Source organism: Equus caballus, chromosome 1 (assembly GCF_041296265.1).
Source record: "Equus caballus isolate H_3958 breed thoroughbred chromosome 1, TB-T2T, whole genome shotgun sequence".
In the NCBI taxonomy this organism is placed as follows: Eukaryota; Metazoa; Chordata; class Mammalia; order Perissodactyla; family Equidae; genus Equus; species Equus caballus.
The window spans coordinates 65,135,068-65,147,416 of NC_091684.1; the positions used below are offsets into that span (position 1 = coordinate 65,135,068).

General features: G+C 42.5%; 1 protein-coding gene across 25 annotated transcripts in view; it reads right to left on the reverse strand.

Moving 5' to 3' along the window:
* The window catches only part of KCNMA1 (potassium calcium-activated channel subfamily M alpha 1), a 719,202-nt gene that overhangs the window by 44,732 nt on the left and 662,121 nt on the right, over nt 1-12,349 (reverse strand). For 17 of the 25 annotated variants that reach the window (XM_023645924.2, XM_023645920.2, XM_023645890.2 and 14 more), the window contains 2 exons: nt 8,405-8,518; nt 3,256-3,386 (listed from right to left, as the gene is read on the reverse strand). In XM_023645924.2, coding sequence (XP_023501692.1) covers nt 3,256-3,386; nt 8,405-8,518 — 245 coding nt within the window. Of the gene's footprint in view, nt 1-3,255; nt 3,387-7,543; nt 7,625-8,404; nt 8,519-12,349 lie in introns of all 25 variants that reach the window. The other 8 variants (XM_070263813.1, XM_023645884.2, XM_023645875.2 and 5 more) reach the window with 1 other exon arrangement.

Consider the following 12,349-nt stretch of genomic DNA (forward strand, 5'->3'; position numbering starts at 1 on the left):
AATAATGCATAATTAGCACATCAGTTGTTTAACACATTCAGGAGAATAGCCTTCTTAAGCACTTTAAGAAATGTATGTGTATAAAAACTCTCTGAGCTATGTTTATGGCTTTAATGTGTTCAATAAAACTTTTCTTCATGGATTCTCCAAAGGTCAATTTTTAGCCAGCCTATGTCTGTATTTTCACAAATCGTAAATTTGAGAATTCCAGAATAAAGAGGCTTTTCTATATAATAAATAAACACACTCAGTGGGAACACTTCACAATTTCCTGGTTATGACCCATTCTAATGTCTGCTTGCCTTTGCAGTTCAAGATGGTTCCATTAAAGTGGGACCTACTTTTTACTCATTATTTGTTTTCGGTCGCAAAAGTGAGAGAACAACCGGCTTGACTGTTTGATGCATATTGAGTTATAAAAGAAACCAAAGATGCTTTTTATCCCTCGTGCAGCCCACCCTTCTCTCTGCCACCACTCCATCCCTTCCCTGCAGCAGAGAACTGGCCAACCCTGGCCCTCATGCCTGGTGCTCTCCTAGGACTCTGTCTCAGTGACTGGCAGTGACCTAGGAGTCACCTCTGACACTTTGTCCTTCCCCCTTCTGCTCATATTCAATCTATTCCCAAGGCCTGTTGATTTTACTGACAAACTCCACTCAAATCCATCCACTGCCCTCCAGTTCTGCCAGCTCTAGCCTAGTCTAGGCTATGAGAGCCTCTCACTGAGACTTCCTGCGGCCATCTTGCCTCCTGAGCCTTTCTCCACACACTAGCTGAGGCAATCCTTTGAAAACATAAACCTGATCACATCACTTGCCAGCTTAAAACCCTTCAATACCTCCTCATTGCTCTTAAGAAAAAGACCAAAACTATGAAAATGGGTTCAAGGTCTTGGGGTCCACACTTGCCTCACCCTCCCCTTTCCCTCTCTCACTGTGGTCCAGCAACACCGGCTTCTTTGGCTTCCTTGAGATTGGTGTTCCCCCTTGCTGAGGGAGGGTCTTGCCTTGATATTGATGGCTGCTGACTGATCAGGGAGGTGGTTGCTGAAGGCTGGGATGGCTGCAGCAATTTCTTGAAATAAGCCAACTATAAAGTTTACTACATCAATTGACTCTTCCTTTCATGAACGATTTCTCTGTAGCATAGGATGCTGTTTGATAGCATTTTACCCACAGTAGAACTTCTTTCAAAATTGGAATCAATCCTCTCAAAGACTGCTGATGCTTTATCAACTAAGTTTATAGAATATTCTAAATCTTTCGTTGCCATTTCAGCAATCTTCACAGCGTCTTCACCAGGTGTAGATTCCATCTCAAGAAACCACTTTCTTTGCTCATCCATAAGAAGCAACTCCTCATCTGTTAAAGTTTTATCATGAGGTTGCAGCAATTCAGTCCCATCTTCAGGCTCCCCCTCTGATTCTAGTTCTCTTGCTGTTTGCATCACATCTGCAGTTACTTCCTCCACTAAAATCGTGAACCCCTCAAAATCATCCATGAGGGTTGGAATAAACTTCTACCAAACTCCTATTAATGTTGATATTTTGACCTCTTCCCATGAATCACAAATGTTCTTAATGGCATGTAGAATGGTGAATCCTTTCCAGAAGGTTTTCAACTTACTTTGCCCAGATCCATCAGAGGACTCATTGTCTAAGGCAGCTACAGCCTTATGAAATGTACTTCCTAAATAATAAGACCTGAAAGTCAAAATTACTCCTTGATCCATGGGCTGCAGTATGGATGTTAGCAGGCATGAAAACAACATTAATCTCATTGTACATCTCCATCAGAGCTCTTAAGTGACAAGGTGCTTTGTCAATGGGCAGTAATATTTTGAAAAGAATCTTTTTTCTGAGCATTGGGGCTCAGAGGTGGGCTTAAAATATTCAACAAACCACCTTGTAAACAGGTGTGCTGTCATCCAGGCTTTGTTGTTCCATTTATAGCACACAAGCAGAGTAGATTTAGCATAATTCTTAAGGGCCCTAGGATTTTCAGAATAGTAAATGAGCATTGGCTTCAACTGAAAGTCACCAGCTGCATTAGCCCCTAACAAGAGAATCAGCCAGGCACTGACTTCTCCTCTGTAGCTATGAAAGTCCTAGATGGCATCTTCTTTCAGTATAAGGCTATTTTGTCTACATTGAAAATTTGTCATTTAGTGTAGCCAAGTTCATTGATTATCTTAGCTAGATCTTCTGGATAACTTGCTGCAGCTTCTATATCACTTTGCAGTTTGATGTTACGGAGACGCCTTCTTTCCTTAAACCTCATGGACCAACCTCTGCTGGCTTTAAACTTTTCTCCTGCAGCTTCCTTATCTCTCTCAGCCTTCGTAGAATGGAAGAGAGTTAAGGCCTTGCTCCAGATTAGGCTTTGGCTTATGGGAATGTTGTGGCTGGTTTGATCTTTTGTCCAGACCACTAAAACTTTCTCCATATCAGCAATAAGGCTGTTTCACTTTCTTATCATTTGTGCGTTCACTGGAGTGGCACTTTTAATTTCGTTCAAGAACTTTTCCTTTGCATTCACCACTTGGCTATCTGGTGAAGAGGGCTAGCTTTCAGCCTATCTTGGCTTTCACTAGATCCTGATATGCCTTCCTCACTAAACTTAATCATTTCTAGCTTTTGATTTAAAGTGAGGGACTTGCAACTCTTCCTTTCACTTGAACACTTAGAGGCCATTGTAGGGTTATTAATTGACCTAATTCCAATATTCTTGATTCTCAGGGAATAGGAAGGCCCAAGGAGAGGAAGAGACATGAGAGGACAGCTGGTCGTTGGAGCAGTCAGAACACACACAACATTTATCAATTAAGTTCGCAGACTCATATGCGTCCATTTTGTGGTGCCCCAGACAATTACAACAGTAACATCAAAGATCACTGATCATAGATCACCATAACAAATATAGTAATAATGAAAAAGTTTGAAATATTATGAGAATTTCCAAAACATGACACAGAGACTCGAAGTGAGCAAATGCTGTTGGAATAATGGTACCGATAGACTTGCTTGATGCAGGGTTGCCACACACCTGCCATTTGTAAAACAAGCAATACCTGTGGAGCGCAATAAAGTGAAGCGCAATGAAAGAGGTATGCCTGTAGTTTGATTAACCTTGGTAACCCCTTCCAAACTGCAAGCTTTTTTGGTGGTTTTGATCTCCACTGTAGCTCAAGCTCCAGCCCAGTGCCTCTCATGTTGGAGGTTGGAGGTGTTCAACTCCCACACCCCCACCCACTCACCGCGCTCATGAGTGAGTCCAGGACGCTGACGGCAAATGCTGTCCCACATGCAAATGGCTGTGTGAGGTACAGTTCTGTGTCAGGGTCATCATCATCGTCTTGGTCCAAAAACTGAACATTAGTATCATTCACTAGAAAAAGCGTAAAATAAGAATTAACTCAAAAGTCACATACAGGCAGCTGAGCCAGAGAGAGAGCAGGCTAGTGGTTTAGAAACACTGAAGTCACTGAAAAGGAAAGAAAAGCATGGGAGAAGCCGGGGATGGATCTTAGGGTGGGGGTCAGTGGGACTCAATGGACTGCTCCTACTTGATTGTTCAAGTTTCCAGGGCCTAGAGAGCAATGAGTTCAAGCAGATTTGCTCCATGGCCAGCTGCTGGAGGACTAGTGACAGTAGTGGTCAATCCTTTGGTATAGTTTTAGAATCATGACTGAAAAACACCTTGAAGCGTTTTTTGGTAGCCAAGTCCTTTGAGAGATGGACATATTTCAATGATGAGTAGCCATGCTGGGATGGTAAGTTTAGCCACAAGGAAAAGAAAGCAACTTTTTGAGAGTGAAGAGCAATAGACTGAGAACACAGCAAAGGTAAACAGCAAGGAATTCACCAGCAGGCACAACCCACAGCCTGCCTGGGGATCTGCCTGAGTAGTGCCTGGTGTCCCTGGCCCTGAATACAGGCGCGCACCCAACAGGCCCTGTTTGGTACAAAGGTGATCCCAGGTGGGATAGATTCCTGGCTGTCTCCAGCTGCCTGCTGACAAGGACTTGCTCTGCATTCTGAGTTGCATGGAGATGCCCACGTGCTCCCTTTCCCCTTCTAAACAGCTGGATCTTTCATGTGCTCTAACTCAAGCAAATGCAGCATTTGATGCTGTATTTCATTTCCATCTGAGGATTCCTCAAGGACTCCTCCGGCATGCATGTGTAGACTGATTGGTTGTGTCACTGAGATGTCTTTAACTTATTAAAAATTAAATGACAAATTAATTTCCATTCCCATCTTGGCTTCAGAAATTATCAGTTTTGAAGAGCAAGTAATAGGAGAGAAAGTGTGTGGCTGGGGAAGAGATGAGCACTCATGATTTCTGGAATAATTATCGTGCTTTTAGGAAAAGAATAGATAGGTTTCCTTTTTCTGATTTCTTTCTAAAGGTATCAGCAGCTAATTCTCTTTCTCAGAGCTATTGTTGCAATTTTTTTCCAAAAGTAACTTTTTGGATACCTTTTCCCCTTTTTTAACATTTGTTTGTTTATTATATGAGGTAGAATAAATGATAATAGGATAAAGGCTAGACATGGAATTATTTTTAAATGACACCATCTTGTTTCCCTAGAGAAAGATCCTAATGGGGGAAATCTTTGCTCTGTTCTTCCACTTTATCACATCTGAGCCCCCCGCTGTCTCAGCAGCTCTTGAATCACAGACTAACGGGTGAAAATGCAAAATGCAGGATCTGACAACTAGGCTTTGAATCCAGGCTCTGCACTAACTCCATTGGGCAAAGTGTTTCATCAGTCTACCTCTTAATTTCTCTTTTTGTAAAATGGGAGAAATAGCAGCAGCTTTCATGAAGTTGTCAGGAGACTCCTATAAGATTGTGCTTGGTGAACCTGGCCTGGCTCCTTGATAAATGTTAGCTGCTCTCATGATCCATGTTCTGTCCACCCACTAAGTTGGTAAAATTCTCAGCTTCCCTGCCTCCCTTCAGAAGTATGTAATGACTTGCTCAGCGATCCTACCAGGGTCAAGTCATAGCCTTTCTTCCCCTTCCTCCATTTACCCAAAAGCATGTTGTGGGCCACAGTTTATTTAGTCTTCCTGCTTTGTGAATCAGAAAATGTGAACTCAGGACAACATACAGAGGAATGTGGTTTTAATTACTTGTGATAGGCAAGAGGGCATGTGCATCACACACCAAAAGAAGCAGTGTCTGTTACCCCTCCTCAGGATGATGGGGAAGTCTTGGGACTAGACTTGGAAGGGAAGTGGCCACAAGTAGGGAGAGATGACTCCAGATTTTCAGGGAGCTGGGGATTTGAGTCATTGGGAAAGAACTCCAAGGCATGAGCCAGGGTTCAGTGAAAATCCTCCGTATTGTTCTGGGTTACCCAGTCTGAGAGGGAGAGCAGCCAGTATTGCCTAAAGCCACTTTCACAGAACAGTAATTATATGGGTGCTAAGAGGTGATTAAAACAATCATTGCCAAATGTATGTGGTCAAATACAGCTAGGAAACAGGTTAAACAGCTTTAAACAAATTTCCTCCCTGGGAACTCCTAGGAGCCTTTGACCCACTAAGATGAAATGAGACTCTCCAAGTGGCTGAAGACTGGAATATACTATAGAGCTCAAAAAACTTGCTTGACCTTGGCATCCTCTGTGTCTTGAAAAAGGCATTTTACTAGTTTGATGTAAGGCAGAACACATCTCAGAACATGCAGCTCAATAGTAAATATTTGTGGGGCTGCAGAGAGGTGAAGTGGTCAGACAATGACGGTATGATTGTCAAAGGTGGTATGACCACTAGAAAAACAGGGCTTAAGGCAGAAGGTAAGGGTGATGTGAACAAATGGAAGGTTCTCTGAGCTCATAGAAGAAATCTGGTGCCAGACAAAGGCTTCAGGAGATTCAGTTACACTATTCGAATGCCTGAACTGTTGCCTCAGTTTTGGCGCACCAGGCTTTCTCTTTTCTTTCTTCTTTTTTTCCTGCTTTTTTCTCCCCAAAGACTCCTAGCACATAGTTGTATATTTTTAGTTGTCAGTCTGTCTAGTTGTGGACTGTGGGATGCTGCCTCAGCGTGGCCTGATGAGCGGTGCCATGTCCGTGCCCAGGATCTGAACCAGCGAAACCCTGGGCCGCCGCAGCGGAGCACGCGAACTTAACCACTCGGCCACGGGGCCAGGCCCTCTTTTCTTTTTCACTAATCACAAATCAAGATATTCTAATTAGTTGGCAGCACATGAATTCCAAATAGAAAAAGAAATTTCCAGCAGTGATGATTTTGAAACCCTCTTGAAGGTTTCTGAGATGGAGATGTTTGGATGAATTTTCCAAGCAGAGGTCTGGGCCACACAAGCTCCCTGGGTCTCTCACAACCCTAAGGTTCTGAGAAGAGCAATCCAGAAACCCAGGCTTTTAGCCCACTTCTCTAAACATGACAAAGACACCTCTTCTACTGTTGGAAATAGAAAATAGTGTGATACTCCTTGACCTGAGAGAATCTGTCCTGATAAATAGCTGTGTCCACAATAATGCAGTGCTGAATGGTGAACAATTTAGTCCTTAGTTTCTAGACACTTCACAAGCAAGATTACTGTGTTAAAAGTCTGATCTCTTATTTTGAAACATATTTTGGGGCCAAGAAAACGGCATGTTAGTTTCATTTGTGAGTCATTTGAAGGCAGGAGCCCCCTACCTCTTTATCCACCCTCCACCAAGCAGCACTTTTGCTGTCTCTATTTAGATCAATCCCCAGTTCTGGGACCTGCTGCTGATGGGTGCCTTTCATAGAATCATTAACCAAGTCATGGGGAATCATGGAAGGGCTTGACAAATGCAGTCGTGACCGAAGCCCTTCACCTTCCTGATAAGTCCTCTCTGAATCTCCCAGAGAGGGCTCTGGGCCAGTGGGGTGGGGGTCAGAGTGCCGGGCTGTGCCTCAGTGACTGCTAACCTCCTTCTTGGCATCCTTCTTGAAATCTGGCTTTAGTGAGAAAATGTCCCCTAGGAGCTGGCTGCTTTTATGGCTTCAGAACCCGAGCTTCTGAGAAGGGGTCTAGTAGGAGAAAAAAGGCAAATGAAGTCAGAATAAAGGAAAATAAACAGCTGGAGGGAAGGCATCGTCTCAGGTTTCTTATCTTAAAATTTTTATACTTCTCCTTTGACTTCCTCTGAGATCTGTGAAGACATGTCAGTCAAACTGACAGTGTGTTGGAAGAGAAATCTAAGGGAGAAGGCGAGAGAGGAGGGGGAACACGGAAAAGAAAAAAAGGCCCAGGCCAAAGAAAATGAATTAGAGCAAAGATGCTTTGGACACAACTGCCAGGTCAGATGGGTGTGATCAAAGGTTTAGTGATGCTGTGTGGGGAAAAAAATCATTAAGAAAGGCCAGAACAAGACAGTCGATTCCAACCAGAGCCACAAATAAAACACATTCAAAGCAGTGCCATGGGGTAGCCTTTCTGTTACAGCCGGTAAAATAAAAAACAAGCTGATGATAGTTGGAAACACCAACAACAGAACAAAAGGAGATACTGATGTGAAGAAAAACAGTGCTTCTTACCCAGTTCAGTTATCATTAGAATGTGCGTCCCACTGTTTTTTTCCTGATTGACTGATACCAAAGGCAACTTGCCAGGTTTAGCTAATTGGATACAGCATTTAAGGGTTGGGGAAAGGGAGTGGAGGAAAGTACAGAAAAAGAAAAGAGTGAGGGAATAACAGAGGAAACATTCTCAAGTAAAGGGACCCAGGACCAGAGGTAGGTAGTATTTGTCTTGGGGGAAAAAGACCACTCAGCAGTTTTGCAAATTCACAAATGGCCGCAAGGAGTGTCACGCCCCATTTAAAAGTTGGATTCCACTGGCCAATGATCATGGCCCTCAAGACCCCATTATGTTTTGGACCAGAGTGGCATTCACTGAAAATGGCCTTTGGCTGAGAAATTCAACTAGGATAGATCAAATGTAGTTATTACACATTAGCCCAGTGCTTCCACTCAGTTCTCAAAATGGGTTTGGCTTAGACCTGAGGCTTTGCACCTCAGTGGATGGTTCAGATAGTAGAAGCTGTCTTGAGGTGCTTCCAATGAAAATCACCAGAAGAATCCATGGTCTCTGCCTTTCTTTTCTTCCTTCTCCCTCCCTAGTTTATGACCCAATCTCAAATCCGTCATCTCAGGCTCCTTTGAAAACAGGGACCAGCATGAAGGAAACTGTCTATTCATCTTAGAGGAAAGACAGATCAGTTTTCCCTTTGATAATCTGTCATACTGTCACCCATACCTCTTTCCAACCTCCCCCAAAACAAACCTCACTAGAGCCTACTACGCTAAAGGAGCTAAGAAACAGGCCAACCTCTTCATATCCTACATGGTTGGAAGAGAGGACAAAAAAATTCATCCAAAGCTGACATTCACCCCTACCTAGTTCAGTGATGATGGGGATGTTGACCCCAGTCGTGATGGATGGCTGGCGTAACATCCCGTGCACTGGGCTGTTATCTGGAGAGGATCTGTCCATTCCTGGAGGTGTGAACCCTAGTGGGAAGGAAAGAGAGAAGGGAGAAAAATCAGAGACATGGAAATTTGGAAATAATGAAAGTATAATGTACATATACAATCCCCCCTGCAAAAAATGTAGCTTATGTATTATTTACAGGTCAAAAATTAGCACTCGCAGGACAAACTGTGATGAGTTGCTTTTTAGGAGAACAAAATAGGAGACCATTCTAAATAATTCCAACCCACTTTGATAGTTCTCTAAAAGCCAGTCTCCACACCAATTAGTGACCTTGCTCACAGATTTTTGTTCCCCTCTCCCTCCAGGTATAATTCACAAGGATTGTACCTCTGTGCCTCCTTGAAGTTAGATATGGCCATGTGACATGGGAAATGCTCTGGCCCATGAAAAGTGAGCAGAACAATGCACATCATCACTTCTGGTACAAGTATTTGACTCTCTGCCTCTCTCCCCTGGTCTCGTCAGCCATGGGAACACGGGTTACTATGGAAATGAAGGCCGGGCAGCAGCCCTGGACAGTAGCCCAGACCCACCAAGCATTCTGAGTGAAAAAGCAATCTGTGTTGTGCTTAAGCCACTGAGACTTATTTAGCTGTTGTTGTTACCACAGCATAACCTAACCTATCCTGACTTTTATCTTAAACGAATTGATTGCTTATTCTCTTGCAGTGAGTGACTTAAGCCTGGGTTTTTGACACAGTTCTAGTCAAGGAGAAGTGGGAGGAAATCTGCTTGGGGGCTTTTAGGAAGTGTTTCCTTGCTCTTAAAAAGAATCACATAGGAAGAGATTCTCTTTTAATCCACTGGGCATAGCTTTTTGGCCTGTAGTACTTGGAACTGCGGCAGCCATCTTGCAACTAGGATGGGCACCAGCTGAGGACAAAGCCAGCTTAATGATACTGGCTAAACTGAATGATAGAAAGATTGAATGACAGAAAGAACTGCCCATGAGTTCCTGAATTAATCAGCCCCAGAACCAAACCAACTGACCTCAGGATTTCCTACTACAGGAGATTTTATATATATACACATATATACACACACACACACACATATATATAAAATGAGGTTATAATATTCAATATGAAATTATATATATTAATAATGATAGATACACACACATATGTACATAGTTTCTTACAGTAAAAAATCCTAAGGTGGGATAATTTTATATATCTATAAATGTATAGAGAGAGAGAGAGAGAGAGAGAGAGAGAGAGAGTGTGTGTCTGTGTGTGTGTGTGTGTTTGTATTTCCCTTTGTTTAAGTCAATTGTGGAGTTTTTACTCGCACCTGAAGTCACCCCAACTGCCATGTGCGCCATCTGCCACAGTGGACCCTTGAACCTCCCAGTGTGTGCCTAACAAAGACCTCATGAGGCAGGTAAGAAGGCAACTTGGTTTTGATTTTTCCAGTTTGGGCTTCTTTGAGTCTCAGAACCAAATCCCAAGTACATATTAGAATGAGCTTGGTGCAACCACAACTTCAAGTTTACTGAGGGTGAGAAATCGTTTACTGAATGGCTGCCTCTTTAAGGATGTTCATAGAGACATGTAAACATGAGACATTTATTTACCTCATACATTCATTTGGTGAAAATTAATTTTACCAGGTGAGGCACATGACAAGGGGTACCACCAGCTCCACGCTGGCTGCAAGGCCCAATGTGCCCCCACCTTAGAGGACGGGCAGACGGACACTCACATTCACTTTGGTTTCTCCTCTTTGCCCTCAGTGGATGGCTATGCGGGCTTATCGATAAATTAGGGAATTACAGATAAAAAATCACTTGCTAAGTTTTCAAGGACAAAATTCCAAATAGATTGTGTGACCAGATTTCTGACTTACTCTCCAGTAATGTGACAAGATTGGGTTGATTCTAGTATAAGGATATGTGTGAAGCTTTCTCTCTCAGAAATGAAATGACAGGCGTTCAATAATTGCCTGTTGTTTTGGAGGTACATAATGCATGAAATGCCAGAAAAATATAAAGGGTTTTCCTATTTTCTGCTCTCCCCTGTATAAATTTCATACTATTGAGTGCCATACTTTCAGAAAGAAAAAGAAGTTTTATTTACTATTCATTCCCTGATTGCACATAAGCTTTCTCTATATATTGAAATACTGTGCACAGGGTAAGCAATTGTGAATGACAGTGTAGTGTCCATCTTTTCAGACTTTGGAATGTGTGCTTTTCAGCCAACCACATAACCAAGAACATGCATTTTAAATGCTACCTGTTTTCTTCCCCTAGAATAGTAGAGGGGAAAATTAAACTGTTTTCATCAGAAGTTTCACTCAAAAGCATGAAAAACTGCAAGTGACAGCTGTGCAGATTCAGTGGATGTGACGTTTTTGAATTTCTTCAACTTGACAAGTAAACACCTTAAATCGGTAATGCTATATGCATAATACATGGCCTGTATTTTGACATCCATCATCAAATGCTGACTTGAGAAAATACGAGCTTGTACATCAAGGAATAGCACCCGTAAAACAGGGAGAAATGCAGGTCACACGGTATTAGGAAAACTATATTTCATTACAGAATCTGCAACAAGCCAAAGCATCATTTTATTTCATCTTATTTAAAGACTCCATTTTCAGCTGTGAAAAGACTCAATTCCTTTGCATGAAACCTTCATTTAGAAATGACATGCCTGCCTCATAGGCCTCTCATTTTCCTTTCATATTCCATTTTCTCCTTCAGTCACCAAGCCTGGTTCCATTAGCATCTGCAAATGACAAACTAAGGTGGGTGTCCAAAGACATCTCTCCATTAAAGGTCTTCCTCTCTCCTACGCATGACCCCAAGAACAGGGCACTTTTGTTGGCAAGAAAACTTCAGCAATGATAATGTCTCTTTCTATTTGGCTACTTCTCTAGCCACACATCTTTAAAAACAAAAGGCAAAGAAAAGAAATAGGTTCAATTTTTTCCCCTTTGTGTAGAGTTGTGTTAAAGATGAAGAGAATTTATTAGCACTGTTTTCTTCTTCAGAGGTCCTAATATGGGAAAATTATGGTTTGGAATGGCAGCGCTAACCCAGATTCCCTAAGTGAGCTTGCAGAGAATAGAAATTCAGGCACCTTTCTTCTGAAAGGAGGAGGCAATCCAGCCTTTGATGCCATTTGATGACACCTACCCCATTCATCAAAGCAGCCATTGATAGAGGGGCAGGTGTAATTGGGTCCAGGTCTCTGATTGTCTTGCTCCCCATCCCATTATTGTCTGCTGCAGTGGATATATTTGTGGTTGAACTTTAAGTCTCTCTACATAAAACAGGGCTCTACTTCTGCATGTGAAAGTGCTGACACATGGAACATATCCCAGGGATCCTAATCTATAGCTAGAAAATAGTGAAACTGGGAAATACTCCCTTTAGTAGTTAAGCTAACACTTGGGAAATTAATTTTAGAAACAACCACTTTTTTGACAGAAGAGATGACTGAGAATGTTGTCTTTAGAGAGATGGAATGAGAAGGAAAAGATTCAAGTCATCTATACCCCAAGCTCTTACCGAGATGGCCTCCTGAATCTTCAGATGTGTCTGCATTGCTCTCTATTGAGCATGGATGTGGGGGGGAAGTTTGGGACTAAAAATGACTTCTAAAGACTACCGGACCTCCTTCCAATCCTCGGGGGCAGAGGTAATGGGTTTATGTTACCAGTTCTATTCCTTTGGCATCAGGCATAATTGGGCCCAACATTGCCCCATCAGGCATGCTCACTCCATATGCTGTATGAGAACTTTAGGCCAAAGACTGGGTTTTCTATTTCTCTAAACTCCTCAGATTGTCTGCAGAATGCCTGGCCCGTAGAGAAGAAACAGAGTGCAATAATTAAGA